The 14,831-nt window shown below is 47.8% G+C and overlaps 1 protein-coding gene across 4 annotated transcripts in view; it reads left to right on the top strand.

Moving 5' to 3' along the window:
• Clpb (caseinolytic mitochondrial matrix peptidase chaperone subunit B) overlaps window positions 1-14,831 on the top strand; it is a 118,199-nt gene that overhangs the window by 85,788 nt on the left and 17,580 nt on the right. For all 4 annotated transcript variants that reach the window (XM_040757716.1, XM_005074025.4, XM_040757725.1 and 1 more), the window contains one exon: window positions 8,888-9,002. In XM_040757716.1, the coding sequence (XP_040613650.1) occupies window positions 8,888-9,002 (115 nt within the window). The remainder of the gene's footprint in view (window positions 1-8,887; window positions 9,003-14,831) is intronic.

The raw sequence follows: 14,831 nt of genomic DNA, 5'->3' as shown, positions 1-14,831 counted from the left end.
CTCCATGTCATCTTCTGTCATCTATGTCGTCTTTGGTTGGTTGTTCCGTCTCTCCTTACGCCTTTCTCCTCTGCAGGATCTGGCTCTTTAAGGCAGATCATTATGGGAAAAGTTCTGTTTTGACCTGAGCTCCATCTCCCTCTGCCAGGTAGTAAACAATAGCTGCCCCTCAGAGTTCAGGCCCTGCCATCTAGAGCAGTGACTCAGACTTGGAAGACACTGGGATCCTAGCTCAGACCTTCCCTCCTGGTTGTGTCTAGGTGTGTATCTAGTTAGGGTTTTTATTGCTGTGATGAAACAAACACCATGGCCAAAATCAGTGTGGGAAAGAAAGGGTTTATTTCACTCACAGTTCCATTTAACAGTTCATCAGCAAAAGCAGTGCAGGCAGGAACTCAAGCAGACAGGAACCTGGAGGTAGGAGCTGATGCAGAGGCCATGGAGGGGTGCTGCTTACTGACTTGCTCCTCACAGCTGGCTCAACCTGTTTTCTTATAGAATCCAGGACCACCAGCCCAAGAATGGCACCACCACAATGGGCTGGACCCTCCTCCATCAATCACTAATTAAGAAAATTCCTTACAGACTAACCTACAGCCTGATCTTTTTGGTTTGGTTTGGTTTTTGTTTTGTTTTTTTCAAGACAGGGTCTCTGTGTAGCCCTGTCTGTCCTGGAACTCTCTCTGCAGACCAGGCTGGCCTAGAACTCAGAGATCTGCCTGCCTCTGTCTCCTGAGTGCTGAGATTAAAGGTGCCATCACTGCCCAGCATACAGCAATTTCTTAATTGAGGTCCCCTTCTCTCAGATGACCCCAGCCTGTGTGGAGTTGACACAGGACTGTCCAGCACAGTGTGGGTTACTACTGATCTGATCTACCTTGCTCCCCTTCTGTCCATCCTGCACTGTACTCCACCAGTGCCCAGTAAGCCTCTTCCCCCTTGACCCACCATTCTCTAGTCAAATTACACTCGTTACAGAAAATGTGTGAGCGTTTAGAAATAAGATGAAGAGAATATAATGTTATTTGGCCTATTTGTGGGTGACAGGTCTGTGCTGGACTGTGGGCTAGATAGCAGAAAACAAATGAGTAAGTCTCTCCAGGAGTTGACAGTCTGACAGGCAGTCAGGCAATGACTAGTCAAGAAAGGCTTCCTGCAAGAGTGGTCACCTAAGCCCAATCTCAATCAAAGTGTCCTGCCTACTGCCTATGTATAGTGCTACGCATGTTGTTATTCCTAACAGTTACCTAGGCACTGTGCTTCGTGCGTGTTAACTGTATCTATTTCTGTAACAAACCTCGGGGAAACTGAATAGGCAATAAAGAAGGAAGTGACACATAGGAAATAAGGCTGTCGTAGGATTTTAAACATGTGGCTCAGTGGTACTACATGAACTCTTTTGAGACCATATCCACATCTCTTTACCTAGGTGGCCTTTTTGCCTAAACATACTGGCAACCATGTCTTATATGCCAACCCAGAATTCTCAAAAATGTGAATTTAATGACACAGGACTTTCAGTATTGAATTTTCTTCATCTACTGCCAGATGGCAAATGGAACAGTGAGAGGGAGGGGCTGGGGGATAGTCTCTGAGCCATGTCCCTGCTGTATTATGTCATCACCTGCCAGGCATTTGTGTTACCTGCTTAACCAAGAAGGTGATTCTAAATCTCCCCACCCCCTTTACTATTAGTGATTTCTGCATATTTAAAATTATTCATAATCCTAATGTTTTACCTTATTCCTCCTTTTAAAATATATCGCTGGCTCTCAGAATCTCTGTCACCTTAACTGGATCAAGTGATTTCTTGCAGTGATCTTCTTGGGCTCTCTGAGTCTTTCTGCAGTCCCCGGCCGGGCCTAAACTGCTTTAACCCCAGCAGACCTGAAGTGGAGAGGCCCAGCCACTGTCCCTTGCTTGCTGTCCTACTGTGGGAGAGACAGGCATTCTTGGCTCCATTATGGAAAGAGCTGGCAGGTGCCTCCGGAGGGATGCAACAGAGTTGTGGGGGGTAGCGTGGCTCTAGGAGAATGTGGCTTGCCCACCTCTTGGCAGAGGGCAGGGCAGGCTTCATAGAAGAGGTTAGCCAGCCTAGATCTCACTTTGAATGATTTCAGTACATAGAGAGTTTAATACTTAACGCCTAGACTGTTTTCATGCCCTAACTAAGAGATGAAAGAGAGGTAGAAATATATCTCTGTGCACATGATGGCAGATAAAACAAAAATATGGGGAGCTATCCCATGATGAATATTCAGCTGAGGGGGATGCGCGCATGCCAGCCGCAGCTCAGCCGCAGCTCCTCTCCCGATCTTCACTCCAGAGACTCGCGAGGAATTTATTGCTCATTTTAATCACACCCAGAGAATGAATTGGCAGGAATATTAGGCAGATAGGCCCATCCTATATATTTTATTTGCATATCCCAGTGACAGCATCACAAGCACAGTTCCTATCTCTATATTTTCTCATTTGCTTCAGGGTAGCTGGGGATGTGACGATCCCCTGGGCCAACATCCCAGGCTGAGAACCTGGGTGCTCCCACCAGACCTGAGTGAAGCTCTGCAGGAGTGGTGTGGCGGGCACCCAGGAGGGCAGGAGCACACCTTTCTCCCAGCATCCCGCTCAGTGTCCCTTGTTCTCAGGTGTCCATCTCAGCCGGGTACCTGCTTGCCTGTCTCTGCAGCCAGGGGTGGGCCACATAGTTGCTAGCTTCACGGGGACTCACAAGCTTCTGTGAGCTCTCTCCTCCCACCCCTTCGGGAACTTTGTGTTGAAATATATCTGTGTAAGGAAGGCATACATATCAGAGACATGGTTTGTATGTTTTCACAAACAAACACTCCTGACAAAGAAATAATCCCAGAGACCTGCCTCATTCCTAACTTTCCCCCTTTATTTTGGTTCAATTTTAAAAACCATGTAACAAGTTCCAGTAAACTTTTTATCAGACCCCCCAAGCTGCTAACATTTTATCACAGTGCTTTTGTGTGTGTGTGTAGATAGATTATACATGAAGATATAGGTAAATTTTTCTGAATCATTTTAAGGTTATATTCATGGTGATTCTTTACTCTCCTATGGGGGGGTTGTTTGTTGTTTGTTTTAAAACAAGGATTTGTTTGTATTTGGGGAATTTGCTTTTTTTCTGTAGCTGGGAATTGAACCCGGGCCTCAGGAGCACTGAGCATGTGCAGTACCAGTGAGCAACATACTCAGCTACATTTTCTTTTTTTTGTTTGTTTGTTTGATTGTTTGCTTGCTTGCTTGCTATTTGTTTTTTCAAGACAGGATTTTTTCTCTGTGGCTTTGGAGGCTGTCCTGGAACTAGCTCTTGTAGGCCAGGCTGGTCTTAACTCACAGAGATCCGCCTGCCTCTGCCTCCCAAGTGCTGGGATTAGAGGCATGCACCACCACCACCCAGCTCAGCTACATTTTCTTACATATTGTCAGCACAGTTATCAAAATAAAATAAAAAATAACTGATATTGATAATAAAATAACTTTGCCATGGTATTCAGATTCCCCATCTCTGCAGGATTTTCTTTGCAAGAAAAAAAGTCTGGGGTCCTTAAATTGCATCCAGTCATCATGTTACTAATAGGAACTGGTTTCTCAGTCTCTCCTGTCTTCTGTGATCTTGCCATTGTCACAAATACAGGTTGGTTATTTTGTAGAATGCCCGTCATTTTATATTTTTCTACTGTTTCCTTCTGATTCAACTTGTTAGATATCTCTGAGTAGAACACCCACTGGTTTTCAATAAATTCACCATGTAACCTAGTAGTGGAAGCAAGATAGCAAATTTGTGTTTTAAATCTCATCTCCAGCCAGACTGTGGTAGCACAGACCTTCAATTCCCGCACTAGGAGGCAGAAACAGGCAAATCTCCGTGAGTTCAAGACCAGCCTGGTCTACAGAGCGAGTGCCAGGGTAGGCCCCAAAGCTACACAGAGAAACCCTATCTCAAAAAACAAAAACAAAATCTCGTTTTCATAATTAGATCTTAAACTCAGTGAAGACGGTGGCTTTCTCTCATCTCCAGGCAGAAAGTGCAGACTCCAGAGGCAGCCTTCCAGGGTTAATGATCTGTCTCTCCTGCCACCAGTAGACCTGGTTTGAACTTACTTATCTCTCCAATCCAGACAGTGACACAGTCAGCCTTCCTAGAGCTATGAGGATCAAAACCCTGACCCCAGATCAGACAAGACACATCAGAGAGTGCCAGAAACTAGAACCTGAAAGCTTGCAAAGTGACAATGTCAAAGTCCCTCCCTGAAAATACTAATTACAAAGTGGAGAGTGGATTGGAGACCCCTAGCAGTTCCAGCTTCTCCGAGGAATGGAAGATCAGGAGCCATGGGATGGTCAGCATCACATGCCCTGAATCTGAGAGCATCCAACTCGTTTCCACAGTAGCCACTTATTGCCCTTCTTAACCTTCTCTCACCAGTCTTGTCTTTGGAGCAGCACAGCCATTTACAGAGATGTGACAAGGTCAGAATCACATAAGTACATTCAAACCAGGTCTGTTAGCAGCAGGAGAATCAGCCTACCCCAGCAGGATGGCTCTGGAGCCTACAAAAAAGGCCCAGCCCCAACCAGGGGCAGGGGTCCCTCTGGGTTGACATAGAGATGAGATTTTAAAACACATCTCTAGCACAAACAGAGAAGGGATTGGAAAAGTGGAAAATGGGCTGTGGAAGCTGACCTGGTGATTATCACGTCCGGTGAGACTGAGAGCTGCCCTGTGGGTGTATCTTATGGGCTAGTCCAAGAGGCTTCCCACTCCCTACCTCTCACCTCCTAGACTCCTGTTCCCATTTGATTGGCATCCCTCAGACTTACTATAGTTTTATATAACTCAATAACTCAATAAGGCAGTTTTGTCGTGTTAGACAACCTGGATTTCCTGTGCTATCGTCACTCCTACCCCAGCCTCCTCTGTACCCTCTAGTCCCCATTGTTGACCTTCCTATGTAGTTCTTCCTATCACCACATCTCAGGGATTCACAGAATCCTGACCATGACCTAAGTTCAGATCTGAATTAGGAGTCAACAGTCTAGGGCACACCTGAGGGTATAGGAGTGGCCAGTTTCTCTGGCCTCTCTTCTGTTCCTTTCTCTATACCTCACAACCCCACCTTGTCCAGGGACTTACTGTGCTCACCTGCTACTACAACTCAGCTGCCCTCTCCTTACCAGCTTCATTGTCAGGCCTGTCCCCTCAGGCATGCCCAGTAATCAAGATGCTTGTCAGACCGCGTCTCCCTAACACTCCTTGCAGTGCCACTCAGCCCTGCCACTCACCTCTGAGTGGAGCAAGCTTAGCTAGGCCTCCCAGCCCTTTCCTGTAAATGCACTCATAGCCAGGAGGAGTGCCATATTAAATCAAGGCTGATGGAAACCAGGGGCTGTGATTATCCAGCCAAGATGCAGCATGGGAAGCTGGCTGCTGCCAGCTCCAGGTGAGAGCGTCTGAAGTTAATTGTACCAGGCTTTTATTAAGAGAATGGTCACTCCCCACAGCTGCTCTTCTGGCAGCCCCTTCACAGGACCTCTCAGTCCAGCACCCTCTGCTTCGGTTGGCTCCTTATCTACCATGTCTTCTAGATAAGTGGAACCCCACTAAAGCACCATAGCCTTCCTCCATGTGCCCTCAAAGAGCCAGCCAGGCACAGCAATAGCCTGCATCCATGGAGCCCTGAGAGCGCCTCTCCTTCTGCTTCCTCTCCCCCAGGTTGAACAAATACAAATCAAGTGTTTTCCTTCTTTACTTATTTTGGTTAATTTTTTTTTTCAACCAAACATCTTTCTACAAGGCTGGGCTCAGGACAGACACCTTTAAAAAGTGACTCGTGACTAGCGTGGATAAGGCCAAGAGTTCAATCCCTAGTAGTGTAAAGCTATACAAATTAAAGGGGGATTACTACATTTGACAAAGAAACATGTGGCCTCATTTAACCCCCAGCATGCTACACATTTTCTATCGTTGTGTGTGATTTATGTGATACATGCATATAAATCAGATTTGCATATGCCATGGTCACATGTGTGTAGAAGTCAAAGAGCAACTTTCAGAAGCTGTGCTGTCCTCCCACCGTAGGATCTGGAGATTGAAATCAGGCAGTCAGGTCTTCAAAGCAAGCACGTTTACCCAGTGAGCCATCTTGCCAGCCCTCCTGTACATTTTATTAAAGAAATCTGATATACCTCCAGATTTTTTTCTAAATAAATAGCTATTTGAGACTAGAGCTTGGGAGGATCCCAGTGTGATCTGGGGTTTAATTTCATTGGAACCTTTCCCAAAACCATCTAGGAAGCTCCCAAGAAACCAACCAGTCACTCATACCTGTTCCCCCATGCTCACTTCCATAGTAATTAGAGACTCTTTCTCTTTGTCCAAGAGATTATAGCAACATAAAACCTTGACCCCAAAGAAGAGTTACAGGAAGAAGAAAGGTTTCCTGAAGAGCACTTGGAGAACGATGATGGTTATACGGTACTCATCAGGTGGCTTTGCCTGGCACAAAGGGGAAAAGTGTGTTCTGTGAGGCCCCATAGATAGAAAATAATGCAGAGACAGAATTCCGTTCCATGCCGTGCCATGTAAGGAAAACTGGTGGCTAGAGACGGCTGCCTCGGGTCACCAGAGAATCTCCAGAAATGGACAGTGTGGAGACAGCACCTGGAGACTGAGCTTCCAAGAGAGGGGGCCACAGGAGGTGCTTCCCAGACAGCGGACACCCGAGTGGGCTTGGTTCCAGCTTCTGCTTAAGCCAGAGACCTCTTCTTTCAGTCTATGGTCCTCTCCCTGTGATTGAATTAATTAAAAGTTCCCCCCAACTCCCCACCAAAAACAAACAAACAAAAAAACAGACGATACATTAGCCCGTTAGTTACCAGATGGAGTAAAGGGAAATAGAATTTATCCAAGACCAGGGCTGGCATGTAGCTCAGGGTTAAAGTGCTTGCCTAGCATGAGCAAGAAGCCTAGGCCAATCCCCAGTCGTGGAAGGAAAAGTAGAGGTAGAGAGAAAAATATGCTCAAATGCTTCATAAGGCTAGGTGCTTTGAAGACATCTGAGTCACTCTTGACTACCACTTAGTATCCACCCACATTTGCTGCCTACCAGGCTCTGCCAAGTACTGATCTCATTTCCTCCTCAAGCTTCCTACAGGGTAGGTATGAGCACTGTCTCCATGCTGTGATGAGGGAACTAAGCTCCTGGGAGGAAAACTCACTACCCAAGGTCACTAGCTCTTAAATGGATGAGGTCATTGGAGTTCGTATCTGTCCACAGAGACACTTGTTAATTCTGCCACATAGTAGTTCACTGTGAGGCAGCAGAGGAGCCCCAGACGGGAGTGACTTGAGAAATTGAGGCACTGGACGAAGTGCTGAGTGCAGTGTCTGGAACTCAGCAGAGTCATGGCTGTGTATAAATGTGCCCAGCAAATCCTGGCAAGCCAAGTTCATCTCCAGGCTCCTTCAGGCTCTGTCCAAAGTTGACACAATCCCAGCGAGCGAGCGAGTGTGTGTGTGTGTGTGTGTGTGTGTGTGTGTGTGTGTGTGTCTTGCCATCAGCACCTCCCAGCCCAGTGGGCCTGAGTGCTGAATGGGCTTGTGGGCAGGGAGGAGGAAAAGGCAGATATATGGCTGGAGTTGGCAGAGCCAGGTGATGTATGTGGCGCCTGAGGGAGCTGCACAGTGACACTCTGGATTCCAGCCGGCAAGCGTCACTCCACAGGGATAGGCGCCGAATTATTGCTCCATATGAAACTGAGGACTGATGGGAGCTTTCAGTTACAGACTGATAGCAACAGCCAAAATTGGATTGTTTGCTATTTATTTTTTTTAACTTCTGTCAAGGTCACTACTATAACAGGAAAACACTACCCAAGCAGCAGGTATTTTTCATCCACTCTGCCCGAAAGAACAATCTGCAACCACAACTTCTGTGACAGGGCCTTACCTTGTCAACTCTCTCCCAAGAAAGATGCCCTCATTACTAGGGCCACCTAAGACCTGGCATTTGCTTCTCAGTTTAAGATCTGCCTATTTCTGCTTCAGTAAATGATTCCCCTTCAGGCCCACACCCTCGGCCCCCTCTGCCCAGTTGCCAGTCCTCCGGCCTCTTCAAATGTCCTATGTCCCAGAGAGCCCCTGTCCAAGCATTCCATAGTTCTATATCTTCTTCTTTTCTGTATGTCTACACCACCTCGTCTAGCTGTTAATTCTCTTTTTTGTGTGTCTACACTTTCATTAATTTTTCTTTTCAAGACAGGGTTTCTCTGTAGCTTTGGAGCCTGTCCTGGAACTTGTTCAGTAGACCAGGCTGGCCTCAAACTCGCAGGGATCTACCTGCCTCTGCCTCCCAAGTGCTGGGATTAAAGGCGTGCACCACCACCCAGCACCTTACGCAATTTTTACATTCACCAGATGCTGCTGCTGGGTCAAAGTCCATGCCCAAAGCAACTAGAGTCTGCCTTTAGGAGGCGCTCTGTGGAGTCAGGATAGGCTTACAGACATTCAGAAATTCTTCCAGTAGCATTGTTAGTGAAAGATACAGTCATAGATGGAAGCACTTAAGGCTGTCAAGCCATGAGGAGCATGATTGGTTGTGCCCAAGAAGCATTTGTGAATAGGCCCTGCCACTTCTGCTTGTTCCAAACAATGGGGCTAGCTAGGGATAATCTGGATCAACCTTCAGTGGTCATGAGCCAGATTAGGACCCCTGGAGCCCCAATATCTGCAATCGTGTCTCCCCCGTTCCCCCATCCCAGCCTCCCTCTCCCCGCCGCACCTCCACACACAGAGGGACAGAATAACCCAAGTCCCAGCTGAGACCAGCCTCCCTGAACCATTTGCTTTTTCCCCCAGTACATGGAAAAGCAGAGGAAGCGTGAAGCAGAAGAGCGGCGCCGCTTCCCACTGGAGCAGCGACTGAAGGAACACATCATTGGCCAGGAGAGTGCCATTGCCACCGTGGGTGCTGGTGAGTCCTCAACACTAGTCAGGTGGGAAGGGTCAGGGCAGCTTGTGCTCCACCACAGAGGTTCGAGTCTTGCTGCTCCAGAGCCAGAAAGATGTGGTTTATATCCACGTTATCATTTGCTGAGTACCATCTGTATGCCAGTCATTGTCTTTAGCTCTTGGCATATTTTAGGCCATTTAGTCCTTATAGCAATGCTTGAGATGTGCACCATCAAATACTATTTTACAGAGGCATGGTGCAACATTTAAGAAATTTGTTCAAGGCTACTTTCCCTGTGCTTATCATTGAACTCTTGCCATCAACTGGTCCACTACCCCATGCCCTACTTCTAAGGTGGGACACCTGAGACTCAGAGGGGCAGTAGCTGAGCTAGAACAAGACTTCAGTTCCCATATGCCAGCCAGCCCAGGACTCACTCCCAGACTTTGAGAATGGTTTGGCAGCAGCTGCATGGCCAGATCTTACAGAAAACATCCCAAGAAATGCCTTCTTCCCCACTGATAAAGAGCTCATTCCCATCCTGAGGGCTCTCTCTTGACAGGTGTGTACAGTGGATGCTGATGAAGGGAGGGGCCTCACCTGTCTTCTACAACTCAGACCTGTGCCTGTTTCAGGGTGACTCTAGGCAGGTGAAGTAGGAAACCAGTTGCCTGTACCAGACTGAAGAAGTGGGGGTCATGTCCTGGAGACAAGCGATTCTCCAAGGATGTTCTCTGCACCAGCGGCCATGGTGTCAGGCTTTGGTTTACACCTATGAAGTCACAACCTAGTTTTTATATTTTGAACAGATCCTTTAGGCTGTCTGCCACTCAGCTAGAGTGTAAAACCCTCTATCCTAAACTGTCTATGCCTAAACTGCCAGCTAGTCCTACTGATTGGTCCCTCTAGTCTAAGCATCTCATCCCATTATGCTGCCCAGTGTCTGCTCAGTACCCACCAGGCTCTGCCTAAGAAAGGAACCATCAGGCTGAAATCCAGGCTGTCCACTTTGGGACATTCTGGGCACACAATAGGGAATAATTAGAAAATAATGGCAGTTACCCCAAGACACATTGAGCCCAACCTTCTCTCCATCATCCTCATCTATCAGGAGAGCTCATGAGCCCTTCACCAGGGGCCTGACTCCTTCAGCAGATGAATGGAACCTAGGGACCAACGCTGCCATCCCATCTAGAAATCAGAAGGTGACCTGCAGGGTTATGTAGGCGCTGGGAAGAGCCACCACTTGGTCTCAGTCTGAACCTGGATGCTCTTGAGTTCTAGTTATATACTTCTGTGTCCAGCTGCCACTTTTGGGATGGGGCCCCACCTGAAGGCCTAACAACAAACCGCTTATTGGAGTCTCACTTCACGTAGATTGGACTACAGCTCCCTCAGTGACTCAGCTTCTTATATGCCTGTTTCTTTTGACTGTCTCCTAACCTCTGTCCTTCACTTCTCAGCAGCCCCTCAAGCCCAGAAGCTGAAACACTCCCCAGAAACAGCATTTTACAGGGGCGCTGAGATGCTGCTTCCTCTGTGCTCCTCAGCTTCATTGGAATCACTTTCCTTGCCTTTATAGTGAGGTACCAAGACCAACACCCCGTGACTCTGAAGCCCATGTTTTTTATCTGCCACCCAGCCCACAGTCTAGTCCCTGTCCTCACGATGTTTTCTTGGGTTCGGTCCTGTCGCCTTAATTAAGCCTCTAACTGAGCACCCGGGCCCAGCTTGCCTCTTCCCAGCCCTGAGCCGACCTCTGGTGCCTGTCTTGATGTCATCCCTTGCAATTGCTTCAAACTGGGTGATCTACTCTCCACCTCCAAGAACTGTTGGAATATGCACCCTGGGAACTCCATTCCCTGAAAGCCTCTCTGTCGTCTGAACTCTGCATGAGGTCAGCAGTAGACTAGTTGCCAAGAAGGCCCACTTCTTGCCCCATTGTGTATAGATTGGCCCTGCTATGGCTCTGGTGACCCTACTACAAGACAGTGCCCTTGGGACTCATGATGTACAGGGCTTTACCTTTTTTTATTTCATTTGCTGTGCACCTGCCATTCTGAAGAGCCCTGCCACTGGATCACACTCAGAATGTCCTGCACCATGTTCATTCCTGTGACCAGATCCCAGAAGCTTCTGGATGCCCAGAAGAAAGAGTGGGCAGCCTAGTGGCTGCAGCTGCAAGCCTGGTCAAGGCATGAGGTGCTCTCTACCCAGGACCTCAGCACCTTAGAACCCCAGCAGGCAGAGGAGGGCGGGGCAGATCTAGAGACCATGTCAGGCCTTTCTGGGTTCTCCAAGCTAGTGTCACATGTGTGTTAGGGACTATCTAGATGGGGACAGAGCCTGGCACCCCATGGGTACCATGAGGATGGGCAGCCAGAGAAGTGCTGCAGAATGAATTGATTTGATAAATGGCCATTTATTACCCTCACGAATTGGCTGAAACCAATTTCGGTCACATCAACCCCTGGTAAGTGCTGGGATATTGATTTGTGCAAAGTAATACAGTGAATTTATCAGTGTGATCCCCAGCTGCGGGGCTTCTAGCAAGGCTGGCGCACAGTTACTGCCTTACAAATGGAGGAGCTAAAGCACCAGCCGTGCAAACCAGGCCCCCAAGGCTGCTCTTATCTGTTCGGGTCACCAGATCCACAAGGCCAAACTACATACCACATGGACATGGAAACTGAGTTTCACCCGTCCAGAACCCAGTCAAGGGATGGAAGATGTCATTCTGGGTAGCAGACTTCCTGGGAGCTCAGGACAAGTCCCACTCACCTCAGAAAGGCTGTCTGCTGAGCATATTAAGAACTAGGCATCCATTCACTGGTCTCCTAGATAAAAATGTAGACATTTCCTTGGCTCCGCCTTCCTTCCTTTTCACCCAGTACAGCTCAGGTTCTGACATTCTCTTCCGTGGTCTCAAACTTAGCTTCTCTTCTTTTCCTGTACAATTTTTACTTACTCATTGCTGTGATAAAATACCTAACAGTAGCCAAGTGGTGGTGGCACATGCCTTTAATCCCAACACTTGGGAGACAGACAGGCAGGCAGGTAGATCTCTGAGTTCGAGGCCAGCCTGGTCTACAGAAGGAAGATTTTATTTGGGCTCATAGTTCAAGAATATAGTCCATAATAGCAGGAAACCATGGTGACAGGAGCTCAGGCAGTTGGTAGCAGAGCAAGCAGTTAATGCTAATGCTTAGTCACTTTTTCCTTGTTACTGAGTCTGGCATCCTGCCCATGAAATGGTGCCACCCACGGGCTAGATGGGTTTTCCACCACAATTAACCTAATCTAGATAATCCCGCACAGGCATGGTCAGAGTCTTGTCACCTAGATAAGTCTAGAACCTGTCAAGTTGACAGCATGAACCATCATTCCTCATACTCTGATCTGGCCATGCATTGGCCTCCCTTCCTTCCCCTAGTGTTCCTGCTGGGCCAAAGTGATCATTAGAAAACACAAATCTGCCGGGCATTGGTGGTGCACGCCTTTAATCCCAGCACTTGGGAGGCAGAGGCAGGTGGATCTCTGTGAGTTCGAGGCCAGCCTGGTCTACAAGAGCTAGTTCCAGGACAGCCTCCAAAGCCACAGAGAAACCCTGTCTCAAAAAAACCAAAAAAAAAAAAAAAAAAAAAAACACACACACACACACAAATCTACCTGTCTCATAAAAACAAAAAAAAAAAAAAAAAGAAAGAAAGAAAACACAGATGTAAATAGCACTTCTTTGTTGAAGCCTTTGAGTGGTCCTTATTGTCCTAATGTGGCATGTAGGGACCCCCGCTGCCCCTGCTTGCACTCACAACAGCCTGCCTCTGCCTTCCCACACACATGAAGCTGCTTTCCCGTTTGAGTCTATCACTGCTGCCCTCTCAGCCTATAGCTCTTCTTCAGGCCTTCCTGCCCCCCTAGGGTCCAGCCCAGCCCCACACACTAGCTAATCCAGTTCAGGAGCAATGAACTTCAGGCTCCTTGTAAGAGGAAACCAGGACATGTTTGTGTTATCCACTCTCCACTCAAAGTAGGTGCTGAACCAGTTCGTGAAATTCACTTATGTCGTGTGGCCCCTTGTCTGCCCTGTCAACTGCTCTGAGGAAAGAAGAGAAGCTATAGCACCTGCCTCCGATAGGTCACAAGCCTCCTGGAAAGGGAACTCCAGTAAGGTTCTTAATTACAGCCATATTCCTTGGCCTTTGACCTCGTGAGTGGGCGGCAGGTCAGCCTGCAGCTTCAGAACTGTGTCTGTGTCCCAGTAGATCCTCCGATCCCCTGTACTCACTCCCTCATGCAACTCTGTCCCTCCCTAGCATGCCTTCCATTTCTCCTCCCGCCCTTTTCCTGGGCTTCACGTGAGCACCGGCCATTGCATTGATGGTTTGATGAAAGCAAAGCTCTGGGCTGAGAAGAGACAGCTCTTTCTTCTCTTTGCCTCTTTATACACCAGAGCCTTCCCAGGATGCCGTATTCTACCTCATGCTTCAAGCAGGAGTGTCACACAGTTACAAACACTCTGCCGTACTCCAGCACACCGGCCCCTCTCAAGCCCACAGTGGCAGTGTTTCCCTCAGGGCTGCGTGCCAAGAAAATGGCAAAGCTTGCTGCAGAAAGGATGCCTAAGACTCCCTAGAGGGCTCACAAGAGAGCAGAAGCCTTTGCCCAGAGTAGCAGAAACCACCTGCAGGACTGGGTCTCTCCCAGCTACTGTCCTCTGTGAAATGGGAATTAGAGAATCAGTCTTCCTTTTTTGGGTTTTTTTTGTTTGTTTGTTTGTTTGTTTTGTTTTTTGTTTTTTTGGTTTTTGGTTTTTGTTTTTGAAGACAGGGTTTCTCTGTATTGTTTTGGAGGCTGTCCTGGAACTTGATCTGTAGACCAGGCTGGCCTCGAACTCCACCAACGCCTGGCTGTACCACCAATGCCCGGCCAGTCTTCCTTTTTTTTTTTTTTTTTAAAGATTTATTTATATTTATTATGTATACAATGTCCTGCCTGCATGTGTGCCCACAGACCAGAAGAGGTACCAGATCTCATTACAGATGGTTGTGAGCTACCATGTGGTTGCTGGGAATTGAACTCAGGACCTCTGGAAGAACAGCCAGTGCTCTTAACCTCTGAGCCATCTCTCCAGCCCCCACTGTTCCTTTTTACAGTCCCAGAAATAACAAGAATGAATTTAGTCAACAAACATTAAACCCTAAAACCAGTGAGGACCTAGTCACAACAATCCCTAAGTAATTAGAGTGCCCGGCACCAGCCTCCCCAGAACAGATTTAGGATGGGGCACTTTCTCCCCCAGATATAAGAACACAAATAGTAGAAGAAAACACCTTGCTGGGCGGTAGTGGCGCATGCCTTTAACCCCAGCACTCGGGAGGCAGAGGCAGGCAGATCTCTGTGAGTTCGAGGCCAGGCTGGACCGACAGACTCCAAAACAATACAGAGAAATCCTGTCTCGTAAAAAACAAAAACAAAAAAAAAAAAAACCTTACATTGTTTTCCCATGTCTGCTTCCTTAGTTTCTTCCTCATACTTCTTGAGATTATTACACTGTGGAAGGAGAACTTTAAAAATGCTAATACCAAAGCCGGGCGTTGGTGGCGCGCGCCTTTAATCCCAGCACCCGGGAGGCAGAGGCAGGCGGATCTCTGTGAGTTCAAGGACAGCCTCTAAAACAATACAGAGAAACCCTGTCTCGAAAAACCAAAAAAAAAAAAAAAATGCTGATACCAGCCAGGTTTAATAGTGCACCCCTTTAATTCCAGCACTCAGAAGGCAGAGGCAAGTGGATCTCTGTGAGTTCCAGGCCAGCCTGATCTACAGGGCGAGCTCTAGGATAGCCAGGGC

This window comes from Mesocricetus auratus, unplaced genomic scaffold (assembly GCF_017639785.1).
Source record: "Mesocricetus auratus isolate SY011 unplaced genomic scaffold, BCM_Maur_2.0 Super-Scaffold_4256, whole genome shotgun sequence".
Lineage (NCBI taxonomy): Eukaryota > Metazoa > Chordata > Mammalia > Rodentia > Cricetidae > Mesocricetus > Mesocricetus auratus.
Note: the sequence above shows the minus strand (reverse complement) of the source record. Positions and strands in the feature narration are given on the sequence as shown.